This window comes from Papio anubis, chromosome 16, assembly GCF_008728515.1.
Source record: "Papio anubis isolate 15944 chromosome 16, Panubis1.0, whole genome shotgun sequence".
Classification (NCBI taxonomy): domain Eukaryota; kingdom Metazoa; phylum Chordata; class Mammalia; order Primates; family Cercopithecidae; genus Papio; species Papio anubis.
The window spans coordinates 69,871,389-69,892,478 of NC_044991.1; the positions used below are offsets into that span (position 1 = coordinate 69,871,389).

The 21,090-nt window shown below is 41.0% G+C and overlaps 1 protein-coding gene across 14 annotated transcripts in view; it reads right to left on the reverse strand.

Annotated features, from left to right (window-relative positions):
• PTPRT (protein tyrosine phosphatase receptor type T) overlaps nt 1-21,090 on the reverse strand; it is a 1,118,479-nt gene that overhangs the window by 582,548 nt on the left and 514,841 nt on the right. For all 14 annotated transcript variants that reach the window (XM_017944806.3, XM_017944803.3, XM_017944801.3 and 11 more), the window contains exon 7: nt 17,225-17,518. In XM_017944806.3, coding sequence (XP_017800295.2) covers nt 17,225-17,518 — 294 coding nt within the window. The remainder of the gene's footprint in view (nt 1-17,224; nt 17,519-21,090) is intronic.

Below are 21,090 nucleotides of genomic sequence, written 5' to 3' on the forward strand. Positions count from 1 at the left end.
TAAAAACTAAGACCATATCTATTCAATTCTATTATATATTATTCAATTTAATATTTGCATTTATTGAAGTAAAAAGATACCTGAGTACATAGAAAAATATTCATTATACATTGTTTTAAAATGTATTACTCAACAACATTTACATATTAGCTCAACTTTGTCCAGGGAGATATATCTGCCTGTATTAAGAAAAGTAAACCCTAATGGAAAGAACGGTCTTAAAATTTTGTACAATCTCCGTGTGGTGGGGTTCATGTTTTGTTTTTACATCCTTTTTTAGTGTTTTTCTGTATCTTCCAAAATAAAATAATGAAAACATAATTTTTTCATCATTGCTACAAAATGCCATTAAGATGTGAATACCTGCCTTAACTTTTCCACTATATACAGCAGAAGTTTGAACAGCTCTAGGCACCAGGAACTCTCTAACTTGCAAAAAAACATCTAGGTCAGCACCTCCAGCCTGCTCATATGACAGCTTTAATAGCTCATCCCCATAGGGCCTGGTGCTCTCCTAGGTAATATCTTTCATCTAATGTCTTTGGAATATGTGGCCAGAATTAAATGTCAGGCTCTTGGGATATTTTGTGTAACATATTACAGGCATCCCATTGCACACTCAAGTCTGAACCCTAAACTCCCATAATACAGAATACTGTCACCTTGATAGCCACACCTAATTATGAATGTACACTCATCCACTCTTCAAACTACTAGATGCACCAGCCAGACACAGAGGTCTGTCCTCAGGGAGTTAGAGTCTAATATATTCAAGACAGTGGGATGGTCTTTCCCAGACTGTGGGAGGCCTTTAGATGTCTAAGCTGCTTTGGTCAAATGCTTTGGGGTGGGTACAGGGAAAGTCAAATCCATGTACCAACTATAAAAGGCAATTAAGGGTTATGTTATTGACTTCTTCCTTCTAAGGGATATTCCTCTGGGCTCAATTTTATTGTGTTTAGTCCATATGCAGTCCTATATAAAATAGTCTGGGTCAAGTTTAAATGGATTCACTGCTTAACCTGCAAATTTAAAAAAAATTCAATTAATCAGAGCTCTTGCCTCCTCCATCCCATCACCACCACATTTCCCCGATGCTGTCTGGTTAATCCAAGATTCACAGCACATAGAAACCTTCTGTAGTGGACAGAGAGCAGGAGCCAAGTGAGTCTGGTCAGGAGATACTATTTCACAGCTATTACGAGATTTGAGATTTGGGGAAAATCACTTTACTCCTCAGAGCGTCAGTGTCCCTATGTAAAACGACAGTGATCCTCTGAATTAAGTCGCAGGGTAATGTGAGGATCAATAAAAATCGTGCTTATAAAGGGCTCTGGGAAGCTACTACTGTAAAGACTATGCAAGAGCAGGTGGTGCTGGCCACGTGGAAGGGGCTGGAGCTTTCCTCCCAAAATAAGTTTCCCTAACCGGGTGTCTGCTCCACCATTATGTCTACAAGTTCAGAAGCTTTGTAAATATGGCACCCACTCTGATATGTTCTCTTACAGCTGTGAAGCTTCTTTGGGTCAGGCTCTAAGCTTCCATCCCTTCTCCCCGCCAAGAGACTCCCATACCCTCCCTCCCTAATCCATCATTCTTTGGGGTATTGTAAGCTTATACCAGCAATGGTGCTGGAATAATAGGTTAAATATTGAAAAACAAAGCTGAAACCTCACCTTATACCAAAGAGCAAAACAAACCCTCTATTAGTTAATTAGCTAAATATAAGACATGAAACCATTAAAAACGCCAACTTGATAACAGTTGTTATCACTGAGTGATGCTTTGTTGGATTCTTTTCATTGTTGTGTGTGTGTTTTTATGATTTTTCAACTTCTCTCCAGTGCACACATATGTCTTCACAACATTCATTCATGCATGCAACACCTATTTATTGAATCCCTCCAGGTGCCATCCATGATTCCAGGCACTAGTGACCAGAACAGACAAGGGAACGATCCCTGGGGAGTATATAGTCTAATGGAAAGGGCAAGTAATAAACAAATACACACACGGATAAGTAGATGACTATGAATTAGGATAAGTTTGGTAAACAGTGGTTTTTTTTTTCTGTTTTTTTGAGACGGAGTCTCACTCTGTCGCCCAGGTTGGAGGGCAGTGGCATCATGTCAGCTCACTGCAACCTCTGCCTCCTGGGTTCAAGCAATTCTCCTGCCTCAGCCTCCCAAGTAGCTGGGACTACAGGTGCATGCCACCACACCTGGCTAATTTTTGTATTTTTAGTAGAGATGGGGTTTCGCCATATTGGCCAGGCTGGTCTAGAACTCCTGACCTTGTGATTCGCCTGCCTCGACCTCCCAAAGTGCTGGTATTACAGGTGTGAGTCACCGTGCCCAGCCTTAAATAATGTTTTAAAAGGTTAAAATGGAGAGAGAGGAAGAGGAAGCTAGATCAACAAGGTCCTTTGCAAAGTGACTTTTAAAGGGACATGTAAAGGGCAGTGATGAGTTAACTAGTTCACACAAAACCTTGCTGTAAAATATTTATTTTATGCTTAGAGTGACCAGTGAGACTAATCGGCATATGGAGCATGATTACATGAGAATGAGGTCAGTGATTAAAAGGGAATAGACACAAGCAAAAAATATATATTTAACTGGAATATGAGATACATTTCCTATTTTCAAAAGGTTATTTTCAAATTTCAGAAATGTGCTACCTTTTTTTCCTCAAATATAAAGATGAAGAAGATAAAGAAGTAAAACAGCAGCCATCACCAGAGTAGTTATAGTGGCTGCATCCATTTTCAGCCCTAAGCCCAGGTTGGGAAAAGAGTTGGCTGGAAGAGTTACAAGGTTCTAATGATTAAGAAGCCCCAACAAGGAAAATCTACATGGCCATGGGGGATGGATAATCACTATCTGGTGGATTCCAATCAAACCTCAAGACCCCCTAACTCCCACCCTCACCTCCTGCTACGCCTCATCTCAAGAATCTCAGGATGACTTGTGGCTCAAGCCAACAGTGGGTGGGATTTAGAAACAACTGACACTCTGGTTTTCCTCTTTTCTGGCAGGCAGAGTCTTTTTCTCGGCATCAAGCCAGGTTTGGGCTCACTGCTCTGGATAACTCTCCCATTTTTCTCACTGTAGGGAGACCTCTGCATTCCAGAATGGCCAGCAATGGACAGGATGCCCTTGGCTGCCTCTGGCTCAGGCATCATTTTGGCCGAGGCTGCATACCAAGCTCTTGATAGAGTGAGCTTTGTGAACATAGCAAAGGGCTAGCCCCTCGGACTCATGGCAATGAGGATTTTGGGGTTTAATGGTGAGAAGGCCTAGGGCCTAGGTAATGAGAGAGAAAGTGGAAAAAAATAGCATAGTGTCCTCTTAACATCTTGTGCCAGTTGACTCACCTGCAGAAATGCCTGTAAGAGTCTGCTTCTTTCCTTGCCAAAACTGGTTACTACCAATTTGAAACATACATGTAGGTAATATATGGGTAATGAGAGAGAAAGTGAGCCTCTAGGTGTTAAAGTACCAAAAGCTCCAATTTACTCAGCACCTACTAAGTTCTCATCGTTGTGCTTAGAGTTCTATGGTCAGCTGGGTCCAGAGCAGGACTCTAGTCAGACTCTGTAGGCCCCAACCTTAGCTACTTCCTAAACTGTGTAACTTGGAGCAAAACACTAAATCTCTCTGGCCGTGGTAGTGACGGTGATGATAGAACCCACCTCATGGGGTTATAGGTTTGCAGGCGAATTCAGTGGGGTAAGCCTTGCAGAGCATTATGAGCCATCATTAATATTAATGAACTGTATTTCTATCCAGTGAGGTAAGCAGCATTATACTAATTAACAGAGGGGGAAACTGATTCACAGAGGTCAAGCAATTGCCCAAGGCTGTCCAGCATCCTAAGGAGTGAATCTGGCTTTACAACTCTGATGGGTCTGAAAGTAAATCCCCTATTTAACTGTCCCTACTCTATTTGAACACTGAGCTTTAAGCTTGGTTTGTATCTCAGGGCTTAGCAAATTTGGGACTGTTTCTGTACTATCCAAAAATGTCAATGATTCACTAACTGTAATAAAAATACCCTCATATAGAGTGTTTTATAATTTATAACAATCATTCACATTCACATTTGATTCCAATGGGTACAACTGTTTCTAAATTATATAAATTTTTGTGACTCATAGTCTCAATACCTGTATATATATATATGTGTGTGTGTGTGTGTGTTTATATATATACATGAATATACAATACATATATATGGCATGTCTGTCTCTGTACCTATACCCAAGTGCAGATAGATTAAAATACATACTTTAAGAGGGGTTGTTTCCATTCAAAGAAACGCTTTGATCTCAGAATTAGCTGTCCTCCCCCAGCCCCACTTAATATTCAGCTCAATGCAAAAGATGCACAAAGAGGGGCCTGGAAATAGAGTCTGGAGAAAGTTGAAATGCTCTAGGAACTTGAATGAGAAGACTTTGCTGCACCTGTGGGCAATTTGGGAGGGAGGAAGCAGAAAGAGGTGAACATTTCTTGCCTGTTGAAAGCACTTTTGAAGTCTGAGGAAGGATGAGTTCTATGCTGGGGAGGACGGCAGTGCAGCCCCTTGTACGAGTCCCACCAAACACCAAGAGAAGTTTGCTGCTGCAGGAAACAGCCTTTGTTATGTGGCTTCGGGAGAGCGGTGTGGAAGGGCCCAGGTCCACATTTGGTTCAGTTAGGGGAACCAGAAGAAGTTGATTGATGTTCTAGAATCCAGGGCAGGCAGTGAACAGCAACTCATGTGCTCCTTTTGGAATCTCCATGTGCAGAATTTGAAATGGAGAGTTCTGGTCAATACTTTATAGCTTTCACTGGTAAACTGGCCCCAGCTGATATGTGGTCTGTGTATTTACATTTCACAAAATTGAGACAGTAATTACTTACACTTGTGCTTTTGTACACTTTTTTTTTAAACTTCCTATAGCATGCACGTTAACCCATGCCATTAGATAGATATGCCACGAAAACAGTTTGTAACAACACTAGCAAAGAATTCCACTATGTGTGTGCACCAAAATTTACTTAACTACCCTCTAATTGTTGGTGCATTAAAGTGATTTCCAAGTCTTTGTCCTTATAAATAATGCAGTGATGACCTCTATGTCTGAAACTCTCTTTTGAGCAGCTCTGATTATTTTGCTAGAAAAAAAAATTAGCAAATTGTCCTCTTAATATGCTGTACCAGTAAACTCACCTGCAGAAATGCCTGTAAGAACCTGCTTCATTATTCCTTACCAATACTGCTTATTACCAATTTAAAAAATATATAGGTAGGTAATATTATAGATAAAATGCATTTATTTGATCATCTGTAACACTGGACATTTTTAATACATTTTTTGCCATTCATATTTTGTTTAGCAATTACCTCTTTATGCCTTTAGCCTTTTTTTCTATCAGTGTGATTACATTTTAATGTTAGAGCTCTTTATGTGTAAAGATATTTTATCTCCCTTTTCTCAGTTTCGTCACATATTTTCCCACAACCAGTTTACTCACATGCTATTTGATTTTAGTTAACATGGCATAGAAGATTTTTCTTTTTCTTGTCTTTCTATGTAGTAAAATGTGTAAACCATGACCTCAATGGTGTATTTGCTTGCTTTTAATGAACTGAGAGTCTCTCCCAATAAAAGAATGATATTTTCTTAATTTTTTTCTAGTTTTGCCTTTTACGTTTTTTAACTACCCATAATTTAATTAGCATATGATAATATATGCAATAAATTCTATTTTTTACAAAGTATCTTACCATGTAAAATTTATTAATCATGTACTATTTGATAAGCAATTTTCAATTCATATAAATCTTTTTATTTTTGTAAAGATGCGGTTTTGCTATGTTGCCCAGGCTGGTCTTGAACTCCTGGGCTCAAGTAATCCTTCTGCCCTGGCCTCCCAAAATGTCGTATAAATTTTAAAAGTCAGTTTTGCTATATACTGTATTCATTTCTGGGCTTTAATTATTATAGATTTTATAAATGTTGACATTTCACAGAGAAATCCCCCAATCACTTTTTCTAAGTGCTCTTGACTTCTTTCTCCTGTATTTTCTTTCAGATCAACTTTTAAATCACTTTAAGTTTCAGAGTGAATCCCATTAAGATCTTGATTAGAACTGTATTAAACCCATCAATTAATTTGGGGAGGATTGCTATCTTCACAATATTAAATTTGCTAATCCAACAACATGACATACGGCTGTTTATTCAGGTCTTGTTTTCTCATCCTCAATAAAATTTTGTAGGTGTTTGTATTTTCATATACAGGCTGCACATTTCTTAGTTTACACTTAAGTATTTATACCGTAATTACATTTGAGAATAGGATACATTTTATTATATTTTTATAATGGTTATTACTGGCATATGGCTATTGACTTTTGTTTATTTGCTTTGTGTCTGACCATAGCATTGAAATCTTTTAGTAGTTCCAATAGCTTGTTTTTTTAGTTAAGTTTATTCTCTTAGGCATTGAGGCTATAAGAACATTTTCTTCTGGAAATAAGAAAGTGTCTTTCCATTTCTAGCTTACTAAGAATTCTGATCAGTAATGAAGGCTGAATTTTTTCAAATCACTTCTTAGCCTCTGTTGAGAGGATAAGATGATTTTTATTGTTTGGCCTACTAATATGAGGCATTACACCAATAGTTTTTCTAATATTCAACATTTTTCATCAACACATTCCTGAAAAACACCCAACTGGGCCATGGGGGCATTATGCGTTGATAATGATTCTGGATTTCAGGAGACAGAGCTTTGTAGCTGTGCAGTTAAGGGTTTAATTTTTAGCTGGGCCATTTGAGCAAGTGTGTGGCCTTGGGCAAGTCACCTACCTCTCAGACAGTGAGTGCAGGAATTATACCTACCTCACAAGGTTGCTGCAAGAATTACAAGTAAAATATTCAAAACAAGCTCAACACTATAGGCCTTGCATATAGTAGATACTCCTCAAATTGGCAGCCACTGTTTTCATCACTATAATCACACATTTTCTTTACATTGTCATCTCAAGTGTGGCACAGCTATAAGAGTGATTGAACTCTCATTTTAATATATTTGGGGTGCTATTTTTTAAAAATCCAGTGAGCTTAATAAACAAACACCGTTAGCTTTTACTATCTTTAATGCTTCTCTGTGACTCCTTTTTCTTCAAATTTCAACCCTCAAATTTAGAAGAAATTAAGAGACTACTTGTTGACTTACAATTGTAACTGAATACAGATTTAGTTGCTTGCGGAGTTCAAGTAACAAGAGCAACATCTGGTAGAAAGAAAGTGACTTTATTCCAGAGCTAGCTGAAGGGCAGTGGTGCAGGCTCCTGCCTCAGGGTGCCACTTTGCTTCTGGGCAGAAAGCAGGGGCTTTTAAAGGAAGGCTTAGAGTGAAGGGCACAAAGGGGAGAGGGTGAGGAAGCACAGGGTCTATGTGACTTTTCAGATTTCTTATCTATCCAGAGGTCTTGCTAGTGCCATCATGGGCAGAGCGAGGTTGTAAATGGAGGTAATCTCCTGTTGGGAGAGAATTCTGGATGTGCCTGGTTTGCTTCAAGATTCGGTCTCGGGAACTTCTAAGTAAACACATAGTTAGACAGGCTTGCTGTGTTGGAAGTGTCTGGTAGAGAAAAGGTAAAGATTATAGTTTCATTCCTAAAGAGCTAAGTAGGTAGTGGGGGAAAAGAAAAATGGTTTAAAAATTCATTTTTTTCCTTTTAAAAATGGGGTGCTCAGTTACACTATTGCACTTCATCTTCTAGGAGGCCCTGGCTCCCTAAGGAGCATGGAGTAGCAGAAAAATCTAAAAGTGCAACTGGATGCCTAATAGGGCTTTTCCTGTTGCTTTGGAATTTTATGTAAGAGTACAAAACCAATAAGCATACAAAATAAATACTGCCACCTTCTACAGAGAAGAGCTGAGGGACTTCCAGCTCTTTCTTCCAGAGAACTAAGAGGTTCCCAAGTGGACTCTCACTTTTCCCTCCCAGCGCTACAGTCAGCTCATACAATAATGAGACTTCACGGGTTAGGGGAAGAGAGTCTCTGAAATTATGAATTGTAGGTTTAAAGAGAGAGAGCTTTATGCTTTCTTTGCCTCTTCCTTAAGCCAAGGGAAAGGGACTCCAATGTAGCCAACAGTAGACATCATGTGACAGTGGGAGGGGAGAGAGGGTCTGCAAGAAGAGGAGATGAACATCTTTTGCCCTCACAGGTGCTTGTCCATCTGCAGATAATTCTTATGGTGTCTCAATCAGAGGCTCCATAACCAAGTATGATCAGAGCAGGTTTTCTCCCTTCTTCAGTTTTCATCTCTCTTCCGTGGTCCTACACCGCAGGGGAAGAAGAGAGTGCCGCAGCAGCAAAACAAGTTGGGTAGGTGATGCAAGGACTGCCAGAACCCCTTCTCCACATCTTTCTGAGGAAGTGCTGGTCATAATCCATTTTCTGTGGCTGCCTTCAATCTAGGTTCACCTGCACTGCACGAGCAACTATGTCCCTTCGAGCATGGTGTGGCGTACATGGAAGTGCCCCCCTTCCCTAGATCCTCATGGTCTTGAAAATTTCTCCATTGGTCTTTAGAATCCATTAACTCTATGGCTTTGATTCTCGATGGGATAGCGATTCAATTTTCATTTCTATTGGCTACTCTTTCCATGTTCCCTGAAGATTTATGGATCATCTCTCACCAGAATTACAGCAAAGCAGAGATAGAGGTTAGATGTCTGTGTTCATACTATGCTCCTGCCCAGAAGGATGTCCCATTTTACTTCTAATTCAGAACCCTAAGAGTTAGGCCAGGTTATATTCCTCCCATTTTATAAATGGTGCAGCCAAGGCATAGAGAAATGAAGAAGAAGAAAAACTCACGAGACTAGTTAACCGACGCTATTCTATTTTCTGGACCTTCAATTACCTCTTTTTATAATTCTCTGCCTCTACTCTGTCCTAGAACTGCATGTTGCCCTTAAAGACCCTCGCCTGTGGGACCCACTGGCTTCTCAGAGAACACAGAGACCACCTGAGGCTGCTTATTGCAGAGTCTGGACTCACTTCCAATCCCTTTTAGCTCTGGGCTTGAAAGGCCTCATTCTTACAAGCCTTGGCCTCCTCAAAGAGAGAAGGATCTGCATAACATGGTTCTCCCTCTCACCTGGGACTAGAGACGGTTATAAAAAGGTCAATTCCCATCCCCCTTACCCCATGCCCTGTCATGAAGTACCATCACAGCTACACGTCGAGGACTCCATGGCATGCACACAGCCACGTATGTCCTGTCTTCCCAGCAGTGATCAGAACTTGTTGCTAAACCACTACTGTCTAAGAAAGTACATAGAGTAGCAACTAGAAAAATCCTTCTTAAAACAGGGTCCATCATGCCACAGTGAAGGAAATCAGGTTCTGACATCTTTTTCCCAGGCCTAAGATTTATTTCTAAATAACGTTTATTAAAGGGCCCCTATGTTCCTGGTTCTCTGCAAGGCATATAACTTATCTCAATGAAGCTTTCCAACAAAATCGCACATTATAATATCCCTTAGATGGAAGAAAATAAATTGAGTCACAGAGAGATGGTGTAACACATCCCGGTCACCCAGCTAGCAAGTGCCCAGCTTGAAATAAAAACTAGATTATTTTTGGCTCTAAAGCTTCTATCCTTTTCATTCTATTCTAATGACTACTCTCACTTCATTGAGCCCAGCAATTTGAATTTATCTTTTTTATCCCCCTGGAGAAAAGAGAGAGGTAGACACATATCACTGCAAGTAGAAATCCATAAATATGTAAATAAAATAGAACCTGCAATCAACCCTCAGGTGGAGGGAATAGAGAACCCTCCAAATCAACAACATATGTGGTGTCTCTGACTGTACAAAGCCACTTTTCACTTGGAGAGCTGGGACTCTGCAAGACCACAATGAAGTGGGTTCCCAGGTAAGGGGCCTTTGATTTACACACAAGGGGGATGGGCTAAGATTACATGACTTGCTGGATTGTCGATTTGTGATTCTGTAACTATAATCGGAGTGGCCTGGGGTCTGCTTCAAGCAAAGTTTGGGGGGATAAAAGAACCAGTTTCTGGGGATTAATTGAGACAAATGTGAGTGGCTGAAGACCTGTTTTTGAGATGAGGAAGAATATGTCTCTTGGGAGGACAATTTACAAGTGGGTGTTTCAAGGAGGCCTATTTGAGGGTGACAGTGAGGAAGAGCTTCTTCTATCTAATGCTAGATGATAGTCTTAAGATACCAACAAGCTGGTACCCAAGCCATTGAAAATGGTACCTGCAGGAGAGGTAAACAGCCAAGTTGGACCCATGTGGTGTCTATATCTCTTGTCATCTCACCTGCTTTCTCCAGTTACTGACCTCGGCATCCACTGCCCTTTGTTCTCACTGTGGACTCCAGATAGTTAATGCTAGCAACCTGCCTACTGCCCCTACTCTTCTAAACCTAATGGACACTCTATGTGTAATCCATCCAGAGTTGTATGATAACCAAGCCAACACTGGGTAGAGGATAACAGTCACCACCCAAGATCTCCAGCAGGGAAATGGTCTGCCATGGAAGAGTGCAAACTTCCCATCAGAGGCAGCATTCAAGGTGAGGCTGGGTGGGCAACACACAGCTCTTCTAAGACCCAACTTCTATCACAGAATGTCTGCTGTTGGGGATGTGCCAGAGGAAAGCACACAGTGCTCTAGACAAGAGAGTCTCTGAGAGCCCAGACCACAGCATGGACTCTGAAATGGGATTTCCCAGGAGTTGGTGAACAACAAAAGAATATGGTCCACCTTCGAGATGCCAATTAGTTCTGAGAAGTGGACAAGTAAGACTTCCTATTTTGATATAATTATTCATAATCACAGTATCCATAACAATGGCAGCAACCAATAACGGTTTGGTTCACTATAGGCAGCTAAAGAACATTTTGAGTTTTTGAAGCACTTTGATATACATGATCGCATTTGCTGTCAGACCTATATCTCACAAAAGATGGTGAATGATTAAACTAAGTAAAACAAAACGATAAATAAAAATATTAAAAATGGAGTATCTCAACAGAACAGCACGAAGACAGAGAATTAAATTGCTTTCATCAGTACTAAGAAGTGCCTTTGTGCCTGTAATCCCAGCTACTGAGGAGGCTGAGGCAGGAGAATGGTGTGAACCTGGGAGGAGGAGCTTGCAGTGAGCCAAGACCGCGCCACTGCACTCCAGCCTGGCAACAGAGCGAGACTCTGTCTCAAAAAAAAAAAAAAAAAAAAAAAGTCCCTTTGATCCTAACGTCCAAGTGAAATCAGGAAGTCCACATGGAAGAAGCAGTTATCTGCTCATCTCTCCTAAGCTCCAGATTTATATATTCCCATCACCTGCTATGCATCCTGACCTCCAACACAACAGATTCAGACCTGAGCTCATTCCCTTTTGTGTTTTTCAGCTCAGAAAACTGTTCCATCACTGTGATGGTTAATAATGAGTGTCAACTTGATTGGATTGAAGGATGCAAAGTATTGTTCCTGGGTATGTCTGCGAGGGTGTTGCCAAAGAAGATTAACATTCGAGTCAGTGGACTGGGAAAGGCAGACCCACCCTCAATCTGGGTCAACACAATCTAACCAGCTGCCAGCATGGCCAGAATAAAAGCAGGCAGAACGTGGAAAGACTAGACTGGTTTAGTCTACTGGCCTACATCTTTCTCTCATATTGGATGCTTCCTGTCCTTGTACATCGGACTCTAAGTTCTTCAGCTTTGGGACTCAGACTGGCTTCCTTTCTCCTCAGTTTGTAGACAGCCTAGACCTCACCTTGTGATCGTGTGAGTCAATACTCCTTAATAAACTTGCCTTTATATATATATGTATCTGTCCTATTAGTTCTGTCCCTATAGAGAATCCTGACTAATACAACCACTCATCTCTCAGTCATCTAAACCAGAAGCATGGGAGTATCAGCTTTGACTCCCTTCTCCCAACCCCACATACCTCGATTCCTATCTGATCATTTGTCCAGGTTCTGGTTTATCTGGCTGGGAGTCTTGCTCTGAACTCCAGCCTACTGGGCTGGGATGCTGCACTACAGGCAAACTCTTGACAATCTCCTCCTTAACCCTTAAGGAGGAGGTATCCTTCAGGTTAAGGGAAGGATACCCTTCCCCTAGTAACCCAGAATTTTCATAATCAATGACCTCTCAGAACTGGCAGAGCCAGAATGCATCCCCACCTGCCTTAGCTGAATTGCCTCTTTAGCATCTTCTGTGCTACACCCAAGCTCGTAGCTTACTGCTGCCAAGTCTCTGCCTGCTACTAGCACGTCCTTACTAAGTCAACCTCTGCCACCAGTGCCTAGCACAGAATTTGGCACAAAGAAAAGACCAAGTAAATGTTTGATAGAATGGAGTGAAACTTTTGTGTAGTAGTTATTTATTCTCAGCTGATCTCCATAGTCACCAACCTCCCTACTACACGGTGCCACCCTCAAGAGGACACTTGTGAGCAGAGGAGGTCCCCGGGGCTGAAGACTCCATCAAATCCTGTGATGAAGAGTTTCTTTGGCCAAGAGATCTAGCATTTAACTGATTGGTGACCTTGGTCCAACAATTCGGAGTCTGTTTTCCTCCCATCTACATCTCAGAGCTGCTGCAAAGACCAAGCTATGGAATAAACATCCTTCCAAAGAGCCATGTTGGCTTGTCACTGTATATGTTAGTCTAAAGTTTGGGTATGAAATAACATCACTCAGCGAGCTCCTTACAGCAGATTTCTAGGCTCAACCCCAGAACTTCTGATGTAGTAGGTCGGGGGACAGATCTGAGAATGTGCATTTCTAACAAGTTCCGAGGGGAATACTTGTCTTAATTCATTTGGGTTGCAGTAACGGAATACCATAGACTGGGTAGCTTTTAAACAACAGAAATTTACCTTTTATAGTTCTGGGGGCTGGAAAGTCCAATAGCAAGGTGCCAGCAGATTAAGCGTCTAGTGAGGGTCCATTTCCTGGATCCTCACATGGTGGAAGACATGAAGGAGCTCTCTGGGGCCTCTTTTATAAGGGCATTGATCTCTTTCATCAGTGTTCTGCCCTGATGACATCATCAGCACCCACATGTGCCACCTCCTAATATCATCATTTCGAGGATTAGAATTTCAACATATGAATTTTAAAGGAACATACATATTCAGTCTATAACAATACTGATGCTGCTGGTCCAGGGACCACACTTTGAGAACCACTGCCCTAGATGATTCTGAGACCATTACTCTTTCCATGCTGATGCTGTCTTTCCTACATGAAGCATGCTATTTCAATGCTTGCCTTTATGTTTTACCTTTTTTGCTGTTTTGTTGGAATCTTAACCCAGCCTCTAAATTCCTCTGGGCAAAAATTATACCTTCCACTCTACATACTCTCTCACTTTCTGTTTTGTAAAATAATAAGTACATTTCCAGCGTGATTAATAATAGAATAGGAAAAGGAGGAAAATCTCAGACTATCAATGCCAATAAACAACACCTACAAATAGGTATCAGCCCTGGAATTCTCTTAAAAATTAATTACCGGGCAAAAAACATTCCACCATCAGTGGTGATATGGGAAGGAAGATTATCTTCTTGATGACACATTTTGTAAAATGTGGATTATTCAAGATTTTAGCTGTAACTTAAACACCAACGTTTTTTAAAAATAAAATACCACAATTGCATTTCAACTCATAATTTTTATACTGATAGCCAGACTATTGTGTTTTCAACAAGTAAAATCCATTACACAGTCATGGCAACAGTTTGCAATAGATTGTAAATTTTTATTGAGATGATCATCTTGCGATTGAATTTCAAAATGTATTATATGATCATCAGCAAATAAGTCCACGGGGGCTGCTAAAGTACTTTGAATATCATTTATAAAGATCAAAAACCCTGGAAACTCTTACATTTACCCTGTGGAAAGAGAGAAGTCTCATCAGTAGGATCAAATCAATTATTTTTATGGATGAATATTGCATTGCAAAGCTGAGATAAGGTATTACCCAGTTTAATAACATATCATTATATCCTTTGAAAGTAGTAAGTTTCATAATCAGGTTTCAATGAGGAATTTTACCAAAGGCCTGTTTTGAAAATAATCAAGAAAATGGCATCTCTGTTCAGCATAGTGGTTGAATAACCTTACAAGGAATGTTTTCAAGCAACGAAAATACCTGGGTTACATACTACCACAATACATCACTGAGATACTTAAGAACAGTTACAGCCAATTCCACTATAACTCTTGTTTTGAAAATGTAAATTTGTTCCAACATAATTAATATATGAAAGGGCAATTTGAGAATAACACGAATTCCGCATTTGCTTATGTGTGATTTTGTATGTGAGAAACATTAGTGAAGAAGAAACCTGCACCCAGCAGAACTGAGCCACCTAGGAATACAAGCACACACACAGTTCCAACCCTTACCTGCCCCCTCAGCTCACTACCTGTGTTCTGAGCTACACCTTTTCCCCCAGTTTCAGACAGCTTTCCTTCCACCACTTCATAGTCACTCACAGGCTGTAACCTCCCTGATGCCCACTTCCACAGCAAACTTCAGGTCTTTTTCAAGGTAACACACCATCTGTGTTGAGTATCCTTTATCCAAAATGCTTGGGACCAGAAGTGTTTCAGATTTCAGATTTTCTTGAATTTCAGAATATTTGCCTATACCTACTAAGATATCTTGGGGATGGGACCCAAGTCCAAACACAAAATTCATTTATGTTTTTTATATATATCATAGGCAATCTTAAATAATATTTTAAATAATGTTGTACATGAACCGAGTTTGTGTACATCGAACCGTCAGAAAGCAGAGATGTAACTATCTTAGCCACTTATGTGGACAATTCTGTGCTTGTCTGTCATCACCATAATTCCTGACTTTGAATGTATATGCTATTGATAAGAAATCATCTTCTTATGCTTATTCACACATAAGTGCTTAACAGTAAAAAAGAATAAGGGATATATCATTAATACCATAAAAAATTAATGTGTTCAGGTTAACTGAGCAGCACAGTAGCCTCAGCAGATACCTGGATCAGCTGTTGAACGTCAGCAACAAACATCCTGGCTTTCAGTCCTCTCCCTGTGATGTTGTGCTTTGATGAAGAGTTCGTACACCCTGCATTTTATTGTTTTAGATGAGAACAAACATCAGAAGCAGGTGAGGAACCAGGAAGTGGATCCTCTAGGGAGAAAGAGGCATTCTGCTCGATGGCTTTTAAAAATGTTTCCTCCAGAGTCATCTGCCTCGTTAACAAGGATTTTTGTCTTAGATGTCTCTGATTTTATAAATTGACAAGGTTTCCTGTTCTGCTATGAATGCATACTGCTCCAGTCCTTCAATAAGCTCATCACCAATGCTTGCCGTGTCATCTACAGGCACTTTTTCTGCAGTGTTAACAATGTCATGTTCATTTGTTGTATCGTGTTGGCACTCAGTAAGTTTCAAATTTTGGAGCATTTTGGATTTCCGAGGTTCAGCTTAGGAATACTCCACCTGGATGGATGCACTTCTTGGCCATTTCACATGCATAAAATTGTGCCGCATGTTTTACTAGATTCCCCTCTTTTTTGATGTGTCACTAGGGAAGTATGGCCCTCCAGCCCCATTTTTTCCATAATCCCTGTGGTTTTTATTTCATAACTTGATATACTGTGGTGATTTTTAAGGACCTATATATCAGGTTATGGCAGAACTGCATGCACTTTCCCTTGCTGTTTGTTCCATGGTTCCTGTACTGATGGTTCCTTCCCCTCCACCCAGATGCCCCCAGTGACTCCTTTTTGTTTTCTGAAACCCATGCTGCCTGCTTTCCTGAACCACACCCGCTTCCACTAGAACATCCCCAGCTGTATATACAATGCTCTCTCTCTCTCTCTCTTTATTCATCATGATGTGGCCAAAAATCAAAGGCTGAGAATCAGAAAATCTAAGTGTAATTGATGACCGTGCCACTGGCCATTCTATGACTTTAGACAAAGAGTTTAAAAGCTCTGAGTCTCTTTTCCTTTGTGTATACATGAAATGTAAGTTCGTACAGCAAAAGGTTACTTGGAGTGAAAAAAAGATATAAATAAGGTAATTTGCAACAAATAAACTGCAAGTTCTTTTAATTTCTTGAGTTGCATCCAGAGCCAGACCATCTCAGATACAGTGAGACACACATTGTTAGCCAATAGCCCCTGATTAGAAATGCAGTAGAAGCCAGGAGACCTGGGACACAGTTGGATCCAGAGAATCTCTCCTCTTAGACACAATCTCCGCCAGCAAACTCTTACATGGCATCCAGAAATATCAGAGAGACAGGTGTAGTCAGCAGCCCACAGAGATAGAGTGGAATCCAGAGGACCCTCAGAGGAATAGTCCCAACCCAGACTCTTAGGTAGGGATAGGAGCCTCCAGGGGCTACAGAGGCAGGAAGCTCTTAGGGATTAAGGCAGTTCCAGAAACAATTCAGAGATACTGTGAGAGCCAGGAGGCATTTAAGACATGGTTGGCAACAGAAGCCCCTCGGAGACAACTCTAGAATTAGGAACCATCAAGAAAATTGTCAAAACCAAGAGTCACAGGCCCAGCTCAGGGAGCCTCAGGAACAATGTTAGAATTAGAAACACATTAAAGATACAACCAAAACCAGAAGACCGCAAGGACATAGTCTAAATGAAGCCTTCAGGGTGCATAGTCAGAGCCAGGAGCCCTCAGAGACACAACCAGAGCCAGAAGCCCTCAGAGAAACACAGCCAAGAACCCTCAGAGAAACACGGCCAGGGCCCTCAGAGACACAAAACCAAGAGCCCTCAAAGACATTCTTAGCATTAGAAAGCCTCAGACATATAAATGGCACCAGCAGTTCTGGGAGACACAGAGCCAGTGTGTCTCATCAGAAACACTATTAGATCCAGGAACCTCCCATGACCCAGCTAAAGTCAGGAGGTTCTCAGAATCACAGTCAGAACTAGAAAGCCCCCAGAAATGCAACCACAGCCAGCAGGTCCTCTAAAAAAAAAACCAAAAAACCAAAACCTTGATCCTTTTTTATCCACAATAGGAAGCACATTCACATTCAAAGAAAATTAGGAATTATTTGTCACAGGAAGGTAAGAGGAAGGCCAGTCTTGGCAACAGCACGGCCTCTCATAATGGAGCCTGGAAAAAAAAAAAATCTTACCTGCACACTTGGTCCTGGTGGTGAGGGGAGGCCCTGGCGGTCCGGTACCCCCCTCACCTGGTCGTGTGAGGAGCACTCGGATCTCATACTCAACGTCGGGGTCCAGATGCCACAGCTTGTAGTTGGGAGAGTCGACTATGTGGGTCTCCGCCCAGGTGCCTGTGGTGGTGCGATATTCCACTTCCTTCAGGATGATGGGGCCATCCCCGATGATGGAGTTGGCATTTGGCTTGATCCACAGGTATGTGGCCCCCACAGCCAGCAGCTCTGGGGGAGCAATGGGCGTGGGAGGCTCTGTAAGACAAGCAATCAACAAAGGACTGTCAGACTCAAATGATTTACAGAGCAGACTCCGAGCACATGATGACAAGGCATAGAATTCACAACATAGCCACAAAAAATTGTCAGAAAACCCTTTGGATTTTATTTTATTATTTTTATTTTATTTTTTTGAGATGGAGTCTTGCTCTGCCATTCAGACTGGAGTGCAATGGGGCCATCTCAGCTCACTGCAACCTCTGCCTCCCTGATTCAAGCAATTCTCATGCCTCAGCCTCCCAAGTAGCTGGGATTATAGGCGCCTGCCACCACAGCTGGTTAATTTTTGTATTTTTAGTGCAGATGGGGTTTTACCATGTTGGCCAGGCTGGGTCTTGAACTCCTGACTTCAGGTGATTCACTCACCTCAGCCTCCCAAAGTGCTGGGATTACAGGCATGAGCCACCACGCCCGGCCTGAAAACCCTTTTTAAATCCCATTCATGCCCTACTTTAAGGGTTTGCATGTAAGTACCTGAATCAGTATTTCTTCAGTAGCTATATTCAACACCTACCTTATCTCCTTTATTTAAAGGCACGAAAGAAAGAAGGCCATGTGAGGAAATGGTTTTCCCAGAACACAGCAAAGCTGCTGGGTGAATACTCTGTTTTCTAGCCTCAAAGGAAAACCTACTTTTGCTGAAGTGAAGTTTGGCACAAAACCCAGGGGAGCCTAAGGTCTACAAACATTTCTTACACAGAACACATAGATTGTTAGTGGAAGTTCTTTCCAAAGGGTGATAAGAGCCTAAGTAGAAAAGGAATGATGGCACAGCAAGAATTCAGCTTCTGCCTCAACCCCAGCAGGTTTCTTCCAGCAGAGAAAGTCATGGGTCACAGCAGACTCAGCAGGAATGAGGGGTCAAAGGAAGAGTCATGCTGAGTTTTCTTGCATCTGCTCTGTGCTGCCACCTCTCTTCCACTGAGTTCCACACAGTCAGCTAAGTAGACTAAAGGTTCAGCAGGCATGAATTGTGGACTCTTCCTCGCAATTATTAGCCCATGGCAAAGCTACAAAAATTAACGCTTATCTTGTACTTCTTACGTACTTTAAAATCTCACACATATCATTTCATGTAATTCTTGGGACAATATCATCACCTTCACTTTAATGGAGAAAAACAAAACAAAGCAAAACAAAACAAAACAGAGAACCTAAGAAATCAGGTCACCTAACCAAGGTCATGGAGAAGGTAGCGTAAGATGAAACTTACATCTGCATGACTTCCTGGACCAACCTGCGCCAAGGAAGGCTGTCTGCCTCTTAATATTCATCTTTAAAAACATGGAACTGAATATACTGGTTATTTTTATTTGTAGTAAAAATGGCAGAACAATAAAGAAAACAGAAGAAAGAGAAAATATGAGAAGAAATGGAAGAAAATGGAGAAAAATGGAAGAAAGAAAATATCTCTACCATCCAACATAGCCATTTTTATTCCTCCATGTTCCATTACAATGTTTATTTATGTACTGACACATTTTTTTGTGTGGTTATAATAACACATAGACCCAATGTAGATTCATTTTTCTTCCTTCACTTATATTGTAAGGATTTTTTTTTGCATACACTGCTCGAGCTTTATCATCACTGTCTTTAATATTTATAGAACAATCCATCAGGTTACCATACTAAGCATTCGCTGATTGCTGGATACGTGAGTTGTTAATGTTTTGCTAGGATAAATAATGCTACAATGAACATCTTTGTGCAAATGACCTCAGTCTGTCTTATCTTATGTTTTCTTAGGACCAAGGATATGAACAAGAGGAAACAAAGAGTAGAACAAGGAAGAGGAGAAAGGGGAGGCACAGAGGAGGCACATGAGGGTGGAATACAATGTGCATTTGTTTGAGAACATCTCACTTGTAGAGGGCCTCTGGTTTATTCGCATGGATAGAAGGCAGGTATACATTTTAGCTTGGAACTCAGGTAAGGGCTTTGAGATAGAGACGCACTCAGCACTTCCCTTCTAATTAATTACCTAGAAGCAAAGATTCTCTAGAAACAGAATAATTGCTAGGAAACAGAGGTGGACAATATTTTCTCAGTGTGACTCGAAGCAAATCTTAAGGGACAACTCCAGATTGCCTCTATTATAGCCTGCCGTTTGGTCAGAGAAGGAAATTAAGCAGATTAGTCAAGCTAGATGCTTTTCTTTACAAAGCCATGGAGGTTATTACTCAAGACCTTGTTATCTCAAAGGTGTTTGCAAATTGATTTTTGGATAATTTGTTGCAGGTAGAGAAGTTAGGTTGGCAGGCAGATAATTTCTGAGCTCATCCTTTGTGCATGTTAAATATATGGACCCTTTGATTGTCATTATCAACTCTCCAGAGCTCCCATCAGTCTCCAGAGAAGCCCCAGGGGTGATCTTTTGCAGCTCTCTGATGACTCTGCCCAATTCCTTAACATAATTATTCACAGACTAGACCTCTATAGAATTAAGAGCAGCAGACTTCAACAGTTTGGGTGCTGAGGGAGTGGCCCCATTTAGTTTTTTTCCATCAACTTTTCACCATGGTTTTCTGCTCTCCTATTTCAGACAGCAGTATTCAATTGCTGACCACCAGAAAGAAAATAAAGTATTAAATCTTTCCAAATGGTTAGCTTCTTTTCATGTATTTCTAATGGCATGTGCAAGTATAGTAACAAACATCCCCTTGAGTATATAAATGTCCCTGTCTCAAATGATTTGCGACTTCACACATTTGTGTGCAGATTAGCCACGTGGTTACCTCTCCGTCCATCCCCTCAAGAATAGACCACGTAAGTTTAATCACAGTGTTTCCTCTATGTGGCACCAGGGAAGCCATCAGATTATTGTGTGCTTTATTCTTTTCTTTTTTAGTGATCAACTGATTTATAATTGGCATTGTTTAGAAGGCACAGGTACTGGTGGTTCAAAGATACAGAAGCAAAAATATAGCACAGAATGATTTTTTTGGTAAGTAGCACATTATTTTACAAATACATAGAAAAAGCCTAGTCTATTTATATCAGTTCTCTATCTCTAAGATGAACTCTTCAAGAAGACAGTATAGGAAATGTACAGGGCCATCCAGTCCAATGGCCAGAGTCATCAGGAAGGAAAAGGAAACCCCCGTGTATCTCATTTGCCAGACAGAGCACTGTGCGCATGAAATCTAATGCAGCCAAGTAAATCAGTGATAAAAAAGTGTAATAAAGTCATGATGGGGGTGGCGGAGGCATTTTTGAAGCCTGTGAAATGACCTAATCTGGTCTAGAGGTTAGGGAAGCTCTTGCAGACAGCGTTTAGGGGAGTGTTCTGCTGGGACTGCTCATGTTGAGTCTATGAACAAAGAAAAATTCCTGGGGGTCTCCTAGTTCTGAGTTACTCGGGCTAGACTGGTAAACAATTAAAACGATGTTCCCTGTACATTCATTCATTCACTCATTCTATGAATGTCGAGTCCCTGCTGCTGGTCACACACTGTCCCAGGCGCAGACACAATCTTGGCTGCATGGAGCTCACCTTCCAGCCTTCACTCAAGGATTGACACAAAGAAGTCAGGAGAGAAGGAAGC